Raw genomic sequence first — 14,625 nt, 5'->3', positions numbered from 1 at the left:
AAGGTTGAGGCCTAGTTGAGATGAGGCTTCAGAGGAACCTGACTCAAGTTTGCTCAAGGAGGGCATCTTTGCCCACTCCAATTTTTTTTTTCATCTCCAATTTTTGTAATGTGTGTGCTCCTTATTGAACATAAAAATTAACCCTTTGACTGAAAGCTGATGAAAAAAACGTTTTCCTGTGATGATGCTGCGAGGTACCTTGTTGACCAGGCTGGGTGAGGCCAGGGCTTGAAGCGGAGGGGCCTTGACAGTAGCCAAAGCTTGGGCTGTTCACTTGGGGGTCCTTGAGGGTGCACGTCTGGGAGGAAAGTCCCGAAGAACAGGCCTGGCTGAACTCATCTGGGGAGCAGAGGAGGAAGATGTGGACGGTAATGACTACAACAAACACGTTTTGGACTTGAGAGCTTCCACCAGCCTCCCATTATTATCCACCTTGTGTGAACCTCGCATCTGCTCTGCCTTGGAGATGTGGACGGTTCCTGTTCACAGGTAAAACGGGAGGGGGAGGGGGTTTGCCTCTGATCACAGAACCAGCCAGTGCTCTGCCTGTTTCATAAAACCCCTATCAGGCGAAGTAGAAATTAGAAATGTTCATTCTTTCCACCTCACCGTCCAGAGAACCAAGGCACAGCTGGGGAAAGTGATTTGGCCAGAACCCTCTAGAGCAGGGGTCCCCCTGAAGAGACCATTAGCATCTTCCTGTGAAAGAAAATCAAGTCAAAAATTAAGGGACACCATCGACATGTCCATTGACAAAGGAATGCAAAAAGAAGATGTGGTACATATATACAATGGAATATTACTCAGCCATAAAAAAGAATGAAATAATGCCATTTGCAGCAACATGGATGGACCTAGAGACTGTCATATTGAGTGAAGTACGTCAGACAGAGAAAGGGAAATACCATGATATCTCCTATATGCGGAATCTAAAACGATACAAGTGAACTTATTTACAGAACAGAAACAGACATACAGACTTAGAGAATGAACTAATGGTTACCAGGGGGGAAGGGGGGAAGGAAGGGATAGTTAGGGAGTTTGGGATTGACATGTACACACTGCTATATTTTAAACGGCTAACCAACGAGGACCTACTGTATAGCACAGGGAACTCAGCTCAGTGTTATGTGGCGGCCTGGATGGAAGGGGAGTCTGGGGGAGAATGGATACATGTATATGTATGGCTGTGCACCTGAAACTATCACAAAATTATTAATCAGCTATACGCCAATATAAAATGAAAAGAAAAAGAAACCAAAATAAATATAGAAATTTTCATTTATTCATTAATTTAAAAAAAGTTAAGGGACATGCCCACTAGGGGGCAGCAGAGACCGGCATGCTTCGCGGCATCCACATTGCTTGAAGCTCTGACTTTGCCACCCACCCTTCGGGCAGAATTCTTCAGCTATTATTTTAATGAACAGGTCACTCAATCTGTGCTTGCCAAATATTTGTGAACATCTGCATATGCCTCTCTCTCTGGATTTCTGTTTGAAACCTAAAAGATCATCTGCTCCGTGTGTCCTGTTCTACGTAAATTAATTTACGTCATCCTCCTAGCAACCCTGTGCAGTCGATACTATAGCATCACCCCCATTTTACACACAGGGAAACTGAAGCACAGAGAAGTTAAGTATTTCTTCCGCGGTCGCACCACTAGGAAGTGTCAAAGCCAGCATTCGAACTCAGGTCGTGGGGCTCTGCCTGGGAAGACGGCTGCTCCTGTCCACCTGGCCTCATTGCACACCCGCTCGCCACGTATGTACCTACTGAACACCTACAAGATCCAGGAATTGAGCCGGTGATGGGGGTGAAGGCGAACAAGGCAGTAAAGCCCCTGCCCTCCTGGTGTTTACAAATGGCATTAAAAGATGCTCGATGTCCTTTCCGTTCATTGCGCGTCCACTGTGTGCAGGCTCTTTACGTACTTTATTTCATTTACTCTCCGTAGCCCTGCAAGGTTGCAGTTTGCTAGCTGTTAGAGTGAGGCCCGTTAGAGCACAGCTTTGGAGTTGCACTGCCAGGTCCTGCATTTTAGGAGCTGGATCATCTTGGGCACATCATCTAAGCTTGCTTAAGGCTGTGAGCACTAATAAAAGTTCCTGCCTCATAGACGTGCTGTGAGGATTAAATGCGTGAATCCACGTGAAGTGCTCAACACAGCATTCTATATGTGTTAACTGTTATTGTATTTTTCTTTTTTATAAATTTATTCATTTTATTTCCTTATATTTTTGGCTGTGTTGGGTCTTTGTTGCTGCACCTGGGCTTTCTCTAGCTGTGGCGAGCAGGGTGCATGGACTTCTCATTGTGGTGGCCTCTCTTGTTGCGGAGCACGGGCTCAGTAGTTGTGGCGCACGGGCTTAGTTGCTCCGTGGCATGTGGGATCTTCCTGGACCAGGGCTCAAACCCGTGTCCCCTGCATTGGCAGGCGGATTCTTAACCGCTGTGCCACCAGGGAAGCCCTCGTTTGTTTTTTTAGATGATTAAACAGAGACTCGTAGGGTTAAGCCTCTGGCCCAAGGTCACTGCTAGCAAGGAAGGAATGGCATCCTTCCCCTCTGGAGGCAGTGCTCTGTTCACTGGAGCACCACAGCCTAAGGAGGGGGATGGGATAGAAGTCTGCATGGGCTGCAGAGATTGTTCCGGAAGAATGGCCATCTGCCCAGTGCAGCGTATGCAAGAGCAGAGTGGGTCTGCTTCTGTTCAGGCGGGAACATCCACTGCTCCCACCTCCTTGGCACCGCACTCCCAGATGCTTGCATTGTTGAGGACCTTCACGCTTAGGTCACGTGGCGTCACCCTGAAAATGACTAGGGGCAGAGCTGCCCTAGTCCAGGATGGACTGCAGGCTGACTGTGCTGTTTGGTAGGACAAGGAAATTTCCGGGGGGCAGATTTCAGGTCTCATCCAAGTGTCATAAGCCGGAAACTCCGGGGCCCTCTCCACTCGGCCCAGCATCTGGGGAAATCTGAGCTGGCAGCTGGGCCCGTGGTGAACTCTCCCTAGATCTTGTTGAATTGATTGAAGCCTATCAATGAGCCATCACTTAAGTTCTGTCAAACCCTGGGCCTGAGCAGCCCGCCTTGCAGGATTTTTAGATCTTAGTGCACAGTGCCCTAGCACACTCAGAGCAATTTTTTTTTTTTCCTCCAGAGAAGTATGCCGAAGTTGCCAGGGTGAAGTTTCTGAGCCCACAAATCTGAGGCCTGGAGTTGGGGCCGCAAGGAGGGCTGCCCTCCTGGAATGTCAGGAATTCCAGGGACATCTGGCCTGCTTTGCATCTGCTGGGCCCGCCAACCGGCATTCTTCCTTGTGGGGAGCGAGGCTTCAGTGATGGGCCTGGAAACACGGAGGCCCCTTTGATCCCAGCCTCCTGTTGCAGCCCACGTTGGATGACCTTGAGTGACAATTTGATGTCCCTGGGCCTCACCACTTCTATAAACAGGGGTGACAAGTTCTGCCAGGCCTGGAATCCACATACCAAGGTCTGGAAGAAACTGAACTAGAGGAATTCATTCCAGCACCAAGGAGGTCCCTGAACCCCTAGTAGAGAAGCTTCTTTCCAAATGCCCTAAGATCTTTGCTCCTCCTTTAAATTCTCTTGGGCAAAGATGGTGTTTTCTGCCTTTGGGCTCCTACTTCTAATTTTATTTATTTATTTACTTGTTTGTTTGTTTATTTTTCGGTACGCGGGCCTCTCACTGCTGCGGCCTCTCCCGTTGCGGAGCATAGGCTCCAGACGCGCAGGCTCAGCGGCCATGGCTCACGGGCCTAGCTGCTCCGTGGCATGTGAGATCTTCCCAGGACGGGGCACGAACCTATGTCCCCTGCATCGGCAGGCGGACTGTCAACCACTGCGCCACCAGGGAAGCCCCTACTTCTAATTTTAAATCAATGTATGCCCCGGGCTAGAATGGATCACCTCTACTGTACCTCAGATGCACCAGACAACTCTCACCAAGGGAATTTAACCAAAGGAAGCGGCCACCGAGGAGGCCTTTGCTATCGCAAACTAGTTCCTTGGGCTTTTGAGAGGCAAGATCAGGAAGGAGGGAGATGGGGAGGGAGGAGGAGGTGCGAAGGCTGGGGAAGCAGCCTGGAGGCTGTGGCACTGGCACCATCAGAAGGAACGCGAGTGTGGGCTTGGTGGAGGTAGCAGGGCTTGGAGGTGTGTGTGTGTGTGTGTGTGTGTGTGTGTGTGTGTGTGTGTGTGTGTGTGTGTGTGTGTGTGTGTGTGTGTGTGTGTGTGTGTGTGTGTGTGTGTGTGTGTGTGTGTGTGTGTGTGTGTGTGTGTGTGTGTCTGAGACCATCTCTCACGTGCAGAATGCCAGGCCAATTGAGCTCCAAGGTCTTTGAGCCTGTAATATTCTGTGACTTACGGAACCCACAATGATTTTGCAACTGACTTTGCAAATGCACAATTTGTTATTACAAGCTCTTTGTCAATATTATTTCAGTGAGGTGTAATAGTTCATCAAATGAGACCGTAATTTAGTCACTCCCGTGGAGTCAAACGTTTAGGTGCTTTGAACGTGTCAAATGATTATAAATAATGCCATAAAGAACATCTTTATACCTAAGCTTTGTTTCCTTAGGCTACATTCCCAGATAAATAATTACTAGGTCAATGAAAAGGACTATTTTTAAGGCTCTTGATCCGTAATGCTAAGTACTTTCTAAATAGTTATTTCCAACTTTCAGAAGTTTTTTATTGAGGAAGTATTTTAAATGTACACACAAACATGCAACTAGAGTGAGTGGTATAATGAATTCCGTTCCTTATCACCCAGCATTCATAATTATCAACATTTCAACAGTCATTTTTAATCTTCATTTTGGGAAAGGGACTGGTATCTCAGTGTAGCCAGTCTGATTGCTGACTATTTAGATTGTTTCAAAGTTTTCATTATCATATAAAATGCTGCAGTGAATATCCTTGTCACAAATGCTGTGCACTACTGTAAGCTCTTTCTTTTTTAAAAAATCAATCAATTAATTTTATTGGTTGATTTTTGGCTGCGTTGGGTCTTCATTGCTGTGCGCGGGCTTTCTCTAGTTGCGGCAAGAGGGGGCTATTGTTTGTTGCAGTGCATGGGCTTCTCATTGCTGTGGCTTCTCTTGTTGCAGAGCATGGGTTCTAGGCGCGTGGGTTCAATAGTTGTGGCTTGTGGGCTCAGTAGTTGTGGTGCATGGGCTTAGTTGCTCCGTGGCATGTGGGATCTTCCCGAACCAGGGATTGAACCCGTGTCCCCTGCGTTGGCAGGTGGATTCTTAACAACTGTGCCACCTGGAAGTCCCAGCTCTTTCTTGAGATAAATTCTTGGGCAGAATTTTGGAGCCAAAGTCTGCACATATTTTCAGTTCACTTTTACATAATACAGAATTGCTTTATGGAAAAGATGCCAAATTATTTTTCTGTCCTCATCTAAGAATGTCTGTTTCTTCTTGCCTTGTAGCATTCTTCGCAATATTTTCAGTTTGATAGGTGATTAATAGTATCTCCCTGTTGTTTCAGTTTGCATCTTATAATTACCAATGAGGCTGAATTTTTTTTTTCTAACTAGAGACTCTTTTATTTTATTTTTTTATTTCCCCCCCACCTCGGACTAAAGTTTCTTCCTTTCTTTCTTTTTCTTTCTTTCTTCCTTTCTTTCTTTCTTCCTTTCTTTCTTTCTTTCCTTCTTTCTTTCTTTCTTTCTTTCTTTCTTTCTTTCTTTCTTTCTTTCTTTCTTTCAATTGGAGTAGTTGCTTTACACTGCTGTGAGGCTGAATTTTTAAATACATATATTTATTTTCTATACTTTTATATACTTTTTCTGTGAATTGACACCTTTATATACTTTTTCTGTGAATTGACACCTTCCTGTTTTCTTTTGGTGTTCCCCACCCGCCCTTTACTGCTTTGTAAGAGTGTCTCATATATAAAATATCGGCGGAGTCCCAGTAGAAAGCAGATGGCATCGTACCAATCCTTTAATGAAGGGACCATTTGCAAATTATGTGAATAAAGTTCAGGGACCCCCAACAAGAAGCATAATCCTGCCATAATCCTGGCCTTGCAAACGGGTGTTACCAACCAGCGTTCTTGGCCCTCCCCAAACAGTAGAAATTGATCAGAGACCAGACAGAAAACTCAGGCAAGGCTTTATTGGGGCCCTGCTGCGGCTGGGGAGTGAGAACAAACAGCAGGTTCCCTTGTTTGCTCGCTCCCCGAGAGGGGGCAAGCTTGTTCCTTATATGGGGTGAGGGTAGGGGTGTGTCCAGGGGTCGGGCCAGGGGTGTGGCTTAGGTGTTTCGCCCACCCCTGAGGTGGTGGTGTGTGCAGGGCGCGTGCACAGCCCCCTGCTTTTGCTCCCGACCTCCTGCTTTTGCTCCAGGCTCTTCAAAAGTGGCAGTTGGGTTTTTTGGTCTTTTTAAACTCATTTCCTCAATTTATTTATTTACAATTTTAAATTTTAATTTTATGTCATCCTATGAACGAATCTTGGTGATTTCGCCTTTGGGGTTTTGCTCAGGAGAGATTCTGCATACCCAACATTGTAGTATTATTCAACCTGGTGTAGTGTTTTCCCTCTAGAGTCGGAAGGGGAAAAAAAGATCTGTTTAAGAGCTATAAACAAGCAAAACTCTGTTTGAGCAGCTTCCTTCTTCTAAGGGAGTCGACATGATACTTCCCAGGGGAGTATAAACCTTATACTCTTCCCTTCCACTCCTTGTAATTGTTTTGTTGAAGGATACAAACTAGCAGAGCTGTATTTTTTCTCAGCGCCGCCTTCAACTCCTGCGCTGAAGCCAGCAGGTACCAGCTTGCAGAACCAGTGGTTAAATAGGAATCTTGGGATCTGGCTATGAAACCACTGTAGCTGGAAATTGGCCGACGAGAGTATTTACACCATGGACATCAGCAAAGGCTAAAAACCAGGGCTCTCTCTTCCTGCCCCTAAAGCGAGTTTACCTGCTCTCCACCTGCTTGGGCCCTGTCTGAGCCCCTGCAGGGGAGATGGGGGTGGAGAAGTGGGGCTGTTCTTTTTCTCTGCTTCCGCCTTGCTTCCCACTCCACTTCTCCCATCATTCCCCATTCCTGCTGGCTCCTACCGGTTTGGGGCACAGAGAGGGGGGATTAGAGGAAAAGGGGTAAAAAGTCTTCAGTACTTTGTGCTATTGCAAACTGTCCTTAAGTGCTCTCTGTTATGGCAGGTGTTATGGCTCTTTGGCACGGGATGTCTTCTGGTTTCTTCCCAAATGCTCCCTTACCCACTTGGATCTGAGCAATACATTTCCCAGCTGAATACGGGTGGCGCCTCTTCCTTTTTCAGCTCCCCATTGGAGATGCCCCATAGCCTCTTTCTGCCAGGTATCCCTTCACCTGAGCAGACAGCTGTTTGGGGCAGGGTCCCTTCAAGCTAGCTTACTTGCGCTGAGCTCCACATGTGCTCTTTAAAAAAAAAAAAAAATTTTTTTAATTCATTTTTTGGCTGCCCGGCTTGTGGGATCTTAGTTCCCCAACCAGGGATCGAACCCACACCCCCTGCCGTGGAAGCTCGGACCGCCAGGGAAGTCCCTCCATGATGTGCTCTTGATGCATGGAAACCTCATGCATCCTTAGCCAGCCAGCGGGTGCAGGGGCGTTTACCCAGAGGCTGTTCTCCTGGGAACCTTGGGCAGCTCCAGCCTGCATCCACCTTCTGTCACCCCAGGACGAGGGCAGAGGCACCTTCAGCCTCTACTCTCCCAAATGACAGGGAAGTAAGACACCAGAGACTTCTCATCCCCAGCTCCGGCAGTGGTCGGGTGGCCTGTGAGTCTGGGGGCTCAGTAAGCACAGAGAAGTAAACTGTCAGTCTCTCCCTACTGCAGATACTCCCGGTCTCCCCACGAGGGGTTCTGTCGGCCCCCCTCACTTGCTTAGGGACGAGCCCGTAAGAGAGGGGAACCCCCAGAGCATACTCCACTCTTCTGAATTTCCTACCTTCCTCTCTTTTCTTTTCTTTTTTTAAAGTATGATTGATTTACAACATTGTGCTTGTTTCAGGTGTACAGCTAAGTGATTTGTTTATACATATATATCTCTATATTCTTTTTCAATTCTTTCCCATTATAGTTTGTTACAAGATATTGAATACAGTTCCCTGTGCTATACAGTAAGCCCTTGTTGTTTATGTTATATATAGCACTGTGCCTCTGTTAACCCCACACTCCCAATTTATCCCTCTGCCGCTTCCCCTTTGGTAACCATAAATTTGTTTTCTATGTCTATGAGTCTGATTCTGTTTTGTAAATAAGTTCATTGGTGCTATTTTTTTCGATTCCACATGTAAGTGATAGCATATGCTATTTGTCTTTCTCTTTCTGATTTACTTCACTCAGTATGATAATCTCTAAGTCCATCCATGTTGCTGCAAGTGGCATTACTTCATTCTTTTTTATGGCTGAGTAATATTCCATTGTATATATGTACCACATCTTCTTAATCCATTCCTCTGTCAATGAACACTTAGGTTGCTTCCATATTTTTATGGCTGTCTCCATGCAGACAGGGGCTAGGTGTGCTCACCTTGTCACGTAACAGCCTGGCAGTGACTCCCCTGGGCGTCTGGTGACTGTTGAAGAGACAAGTGTGGGAGGGGCCCCCAAGTCCATCCTCTCTCTCCACTCTGGGCTATCTCTTGCTCCGTGTGCTGAGCTGGCTACAGTCTCCTGTTGCTCAACCAACACTTCCTTTGAGCCTGGTCTCCCAATCCTCCCAAATGCCTTTTTGACTTCGCCGACTGAACCAGCGGGCTGTGCACTCACTCAAGCAGCGAAACTGCTGGCGGAGGCGTCACGAGGGACCCCCTCCCATAGTCAAATCCAGGGGTCCCTAAAACCTGCCCAATGTCTGGCCAACCCATCTTCCCTCTCAGGATTGCTCTCTGGTTTATGCCCGGCCATCCTCAAGCCCACACCTCTGGTTACTTTCCCTGCCCACAGGCTGTGCCTCTTATGAAAAGGCCCCATCCCTCGTCTGACCCTGTCTCCCAAGCTGACTCCAGTCCCACCTCTGCTCCCTGACCCCTGACCACTCCAGCTGATAACTCCTCCCTGCACTTGGAGCTCTTACACACCACTCGCTGGGCGTGAGGACTGCAGTGTCCCCACGGCGCTCCTTTATGCTCCTCTGTGCTGCGCCAGCACAGAGCAAGTGCCCAGCAATAGCTGTTGAATGAGTGTACAGATGTGAGCTCTCCCTCCAGGTGAAGTTTCTGGAGGGCAGGGCCCGTGTGCCTGCCACTGCACACTGACCTAGGATGCTCAGGCTGCTCTGTCAGGTGGACAGCTGGCCCTCCATATCCGCAGGTTCTGTGTTCGCAGATTCAACCAGCCGCGGATGGAAAATACTACACAGTCAGAGGCTGGTTGAATTCCCGGATGCAGAACCCACAGAAACAGAGGGCAGACTGTAAGGGATTTGAGTATCCTCGGATTTTGGTATCCATGGAGGTCTTGGAGCCAATCCCCTGCGGTTACCGAGAGACGACTGCATTTGTTTATTGACAATTTGATAGCACCAGTCTGGTGCCAGCCGCTTTAAGTGGACTGAACACACACACACACACACACACATTAGGAGCATAGATTTTTTAAAAAGTCCAGTGTATGAGCCCCAGAAGCTTCCTGGAAATCATTAAGAGAAGAACTTGCTTTGTTGATGGAAATATTTTATATCTTTCCTGTCCCGTATGGTAGCCACTAGACATGTGGACTATTGAGCGCTTCAAATGTGGCTAGTGCAGCCAAGGAACTGAATTTTTATTTGTATTTCATTTTACTTAATTTCAATGTAGGTGACCTCGTGTGGCCAGTGGCTGCCTTGCTGGAGAGCACAGCTCTAAGACCCTCCCATTTAACCCCGTTCTAAGCTTCTCACTTTCTCCTCTCCAGGCCCCCCGAGCCCCTCTCACCTCTGCCCAGGTGCTTCTGCCCCTGTTGTCTGGCAGCTTGATTTGGACCTATTTCTCCACCTCAGTCTCCACATTCTTCTCAGATACCGTGTTTGGCCTCTGACCAAACTGTGCCCATGAGGAAGAAACAGTCTGGCTTCGAGTCCAGACTGCTGACCCCTGGCTTCCCCTCGGAGAGGGTGCTGCCCTGACAGCTTACTGATGGCTTAGGAGTAAGAAGGACGTAGTGCATCCTGGATGCGGCCAGCCACATGAACGACATCTTCACTCTCCTAGGACCATCTCCACCTGCTCTCGTGGGCGCCCCCTTAGGGCAGGACAAGGTAGGACTCTGACACATGAATAGTTCTTGGAAGTGAGAGGCAGATGCAAAGGGAGGTTTCCTCAATCTTATTTTCTGTAGCTCTCTGGCTTAAAATGAGGCCCACTTTAATGGAAAACAAAACACGCAGACAGGTGGATGATATCCTTTGTATGTTTACTATGGTACAGCAAGATCTTCCAAACCAGAGCCGATACCCTCTGCTGCAAGCAGAAGGCCCTGGGTACACCCCTTTCAAGTGGTCCAAAGGACATCCCCAAACATGACATTTAAGACAATTCTTCATTTCTCTGACAATGACTTCTCGAAGTGCACACAGAATAAATAAATAGAAAATATATCTTTGTTCATGGTGACGCCTACAAGAAATGTTTACAGACAAAACACACTATGCATCTCATTCCCGAAAAAGGACCCGCTATTTCGGCAACAGGAAAAAGACAAGCGTTTCAGAGGAGTGGTTTTTTTGTTTTTTTGTTTTTTAAAGGCCTAACTCATTTTGAGGCTTACAGACAGAAAGAACAACAAGAACAATTTTCTAAGCAGTGAGAAAATTTGTGCTACCAAGAACATGCCCAGACACGGGCTCTTGGTGAATGGTTTAGGAAGGAAAGTTTTATGCACAGATCCTGCACTGTTAGACATATGTACAACTCTGAGGATTTTCAAATAGGTATTTCTTTTTCCATGAACTGAACCAAAGACAGTCAACATTCCTGGCCATCTGAAGTGATCACATCCTAAGTGGTTCACAGTATGAGACCCTTGCATTAAGAGTTTAGGAAAACTCAACAGAACTATAGACAAGAACGCGAGGTCATTGAACTCTCCTCCCCATGGCCTCTGACCTGCCTGGAAGAGGTCCTTCCTGGGACCCGGGCCTTTGAAGCTGCCAGGTCTTAAGCGGCAGAGTCCCACCGTCAGGTCCTAGCAGCGAAAGACCTGTCTAGTGGGGGAGACCTCTTTGGCAACTGGCTCAACCTGGGCAGTGAACTCTTGGGCCGAGTCTCATTGGGTGCAGCTGGGCAGATGGTGCCAAGGAAGGAAAGAATTTGTGGTCGGGGCAGGAAAGGGGACGAGACCCAGAGCGACCCTGGTGCCTCATGAGGGAGTATAAGCCACAGATAGAGTTTTCTTTCTCTGGAAGCTCTCCTGCTCTCTCCAAGGTGGGCAAGGGAGAGAGCAGGTTATTAGGCAGTGACTGAGAGGGCCTGGGGTGGACCCAAAGCTCTTCAGATCCCGGAGCCACCTAGCTGGCTCACCGAAAACGTGTCTGCTGGGCGCGCCTGCAGACCTACGGAAGCAGGTAGCACCAGTGCGGTGACCGCAGCTGCTGGGCGCCGGCTCGGCAGGGCAGGTAGTTTGAGCCAAGCGGAGGCTGCAGGACCTCCACAGCCCAGAGGAGGGCGCCCTTGTGCAAGCAGAGGACCAGGAGAGAAACAGTCATCGGCCAACTCTCTTTCCTATTCTGATCTTCTTTCCCTTCAAGGGGACTTGCCCCCGTTTCGCGAGGCCACTCAGGCCGGCTGTTGAGGCAGCGTGGTGTGGCAGTAAGTGCGGTGAGTGGGGCTCCCGTCCTGGCCCTGCCCTGGCCGTGTGGTTCTTCCCCAGCTTGGGGTCTCATGTGTCCCATCCATACAACAAAGGCTTTGGACTAGGTGTTTCCTAAGGTCCTTTCCAGCTCTGAAACCCCAGGCTCACTGAGGTGTGAGTGTGTCCGCGTGGGCCTCCGCGAGGGCTCTCAGGGCCCCCGATGCAGGAGCTCCCCTTTCTCGACTTGACTCCACCCCCTCTTGGAGTGGTTGGTGGACCAGCTGACCCAGTGCTCTGGCCATAATGAGCTCAGCCCATCACCCCCTCTGATGCCCGCTTCTCTATTACGGGTGGCCAGCAAGTCGAGGGCAAAGGGCGACTTTGAAGTCACCCGTCTTCGGCAGATGTGGGCAGGAACCACTCCAGAGGCTGCCTCATCTCCGCCCACCCAAATGCCCCTGCCCTTCGTTACTGCAGGAAGCTTCCTGACCACCTGAGCGCGTAAGCTCTTTCCCTCCGGGAACTGCCTCTGACCTCCTCTTTACCTCTCTTGGCTTTCTCCGCTTGGCATCAGAGGTACACACGCCCAACCACCTGTTCCACCAGACTGCGAGCCCCTTGCCTTAGGCAATGCTTCTCACCGCTCCATCCTGTACGCCCGGAGCACCCAGCGTCATGGATGTTGGCTGGAAGGAACGTTCTCACCTATTGCTGGGTTCCGGGCACAATGTGAAAAGCCACAGCATCGCAGTTCTGGCATCTCAGAACTGAAAGGACCTTTAAAGGTCACCTAGTCCAACTCCCAACCTGGGTGCCAAAGCCTCCTGAGAGGTTGAACCCCTCCGGAGGCAGGCTCGCCCTTCTCCGAGGGTAGCCGGTTCCATCTTGGTGAACGGAAGACGGAATCCCGGTCTGCACGCCAGCTCCGAATCCCGCGGAGGTCGGTTCTTGCTTACAGGAATGAAGATTTCCTTAGGACCAGGGCTCTTCCTCCTACACCGACCACCCTAACGTGCGTGCTGGAGAGCATGGGGATCTGTGGACGACCCAGCGCCCCCTCCAGGCTGCCTCCCAGCTGGGGCAGAGCTCCCGCCAAAGTAGACTTTTGCTGCCAGCGCAGCGCAGGTCTCCTCGTACGGTCCTCACACACACACACACACCCCCCACCCCACCGCAGAGGCACAGATAGGAGAGAAGCACCCAAGAGGCTGCAGGAAAGAGAAGGTTTCCAGCATCAGCAACACTGCCCCTGGGGCTGCAGGTAGACACTTGAGTGAGGGCAGGTGACAGCACCAGGGGTCTCTGATACCCTCCCCTTGGCCCATCAGGGCTGACACGTGGCCTTCCCCAGCAGCTGCTGGACAGGGGCTGGGGGACCAGCCAGGCTGCCCCAGGCGGCTGCCGGGAGTCCATCGTCAGAGTCCACTGGAGGGCAGCGCTGAGGTGGCAGCGGTCCTCACAGCTTCTTCTTCCTCACCACGGGGACGGGCACAACTTGGAAGATTTTGGCATGGTGGTCCTCGGTGTCCAGAGTCACCCAGGTGGGCCGGAAGCTGCCCTTGAAGCCAACGAATGCCATTTTCTCTGAAAAGCAGTGACGTCACATGAGCAGAAACTTCACCAGAGCATGGCTATGTGCCACCACCTTCCAGGCTTCCCCATCGCCATTCCCCTGCCCGTACCAGGCACCCTCTCCTCTAGCCACACTGGACTGTCCGCCCCCCGGGAAGAGCTTTGTGGCCGGTTACTGGTGGTACCCGGCATTGGCTTGTACGGGGCACACAGGGTCTCACCTGAGCCTCCCAGCCACCTGTGCAGAGTGCTCTCTGGTTCCCACAGGAGACCTCCCGGGAACCCCAGCCACCTTGGAGCTGACCCTACAATTAGCAGCGAGTCTCTGCCCGTCCCTGAAGCCCCGTGTCCCTGTCAAATAATGGCATGCATCTACGAGATTTCTGCCCCAGCTCCAACGTTCTGTGGCTTTAGAAGGGATTTGTGAGAAGTGGAGGAATTTGCCCAAGGGCACCTAGTAGATGGTGCAGCCCAGACCAGAACTCTAGACTCCGGAGCCCCACGCAGGGCCCTCTGGCTCACAGCTCGGAGCTCGACCCCGTCCGAGGGACTTGGGGGTCCATGTCTACACTCGGGAACGGCCCAGCCTGGCAGGCAGCACACACCCGTCACCACTGGGAAAGTGTCCCTTGACGTATGTCACCTTTATGTTCATCAACTTTTGGCAACAGGGTCTGAATTTAAAGGACAGAGGCCCCCAAATGCTTTCAGGACCAGGCTGGAGAAGACGCTTCTATTTTCCTTGTGTTCTCTTTTGGCTCGTTTGAAGGACTTTCACTGTTCCTGATTTTTCTCTGAGAGCTGCCTGGGATAAGCGTCCCACATGATAGATAGGCTGCTAGCTTTGATGTGTTTTGCAGTCAGGATAGCATGGCCACTAAGGATGGCTGGCTTTGGATTCGAAAAAATAAGGATCCAAACTCTTAACCTTAAATTACTTAACTAATTCTGTTTCTTCACCTTAAGTGGAAATAACAGTACCTGTCACGCAGGTTATTAACGAATAACTGAGATCGTTACTGGATGTGCAGCAAGGTGCAAGGCTCAGCATTACATGGTAACTACAACGGACATTATCATTATTATCTGCGTGGAGCGTTGCTTGGCCTCGCCTCTCGACCCCCCCCAGCACTCTCCCATCACAGTCTGCAGTGACGATAATAAAATGCTGACATGTCTGTCCTGGCTGGCGTCTTCCCTAAGGGGTCTGTGCCAGGCTTTATGGCAGAAGAGCTGTGTGACCTTGAT

The 14,625-nt window shown here is 49.8% G+C and overlaps 1 protein-coding gene across 6 annotated transcripts in view; it reads right to left on the bottom strand.

The window, feature by feature from the left end:
- Nucleotides 1–10,414: 10,414 nt before the first annotated feature.
- Nucleotides 10,415–14,625, bottom strand: part of CEMIP (cell migration inducing hyaluronidase 1) — a 163,688-nt gene continuing 159,477 nt past the window's right edge. For all 6 annotated transcript variants that reach the window (XM_060293763.1, XM_060293760.1, XM_030878467.2 and 3 more), the window contains one exon: nucleotides 10,415–13,389. In XM_060293763.1, the coding sequence (XP_060149746.1) occupies nucleotides 13,262–13,389 (128 nt within the window). In that variant the 3' untranslated portion in view covers nucleotides 10,415–13,261. The remainder of the gene's footprint in view (nucleotides 13,390–14,625) is intronic.

This window comes from Globicephala melas, chromosome 2 (assembly GCF_963455315.2).
Source record: "Globicephala melas chromosome 2, mGloMel1.2, whole genome shotgun sequence".
In the NCBI taxonomy this organism is placed as follows: Eukaryota; Metazoa; Chordata; class Mammalia; order Artiodactyla; family Delphinidae; genus Globicephala; species Globicephala melas.
The sequence above is the reverse complement of the archived record's forward strand: the minus strand, read 5'-3'. Positions and strand labels throughout refer to the sequence as shown.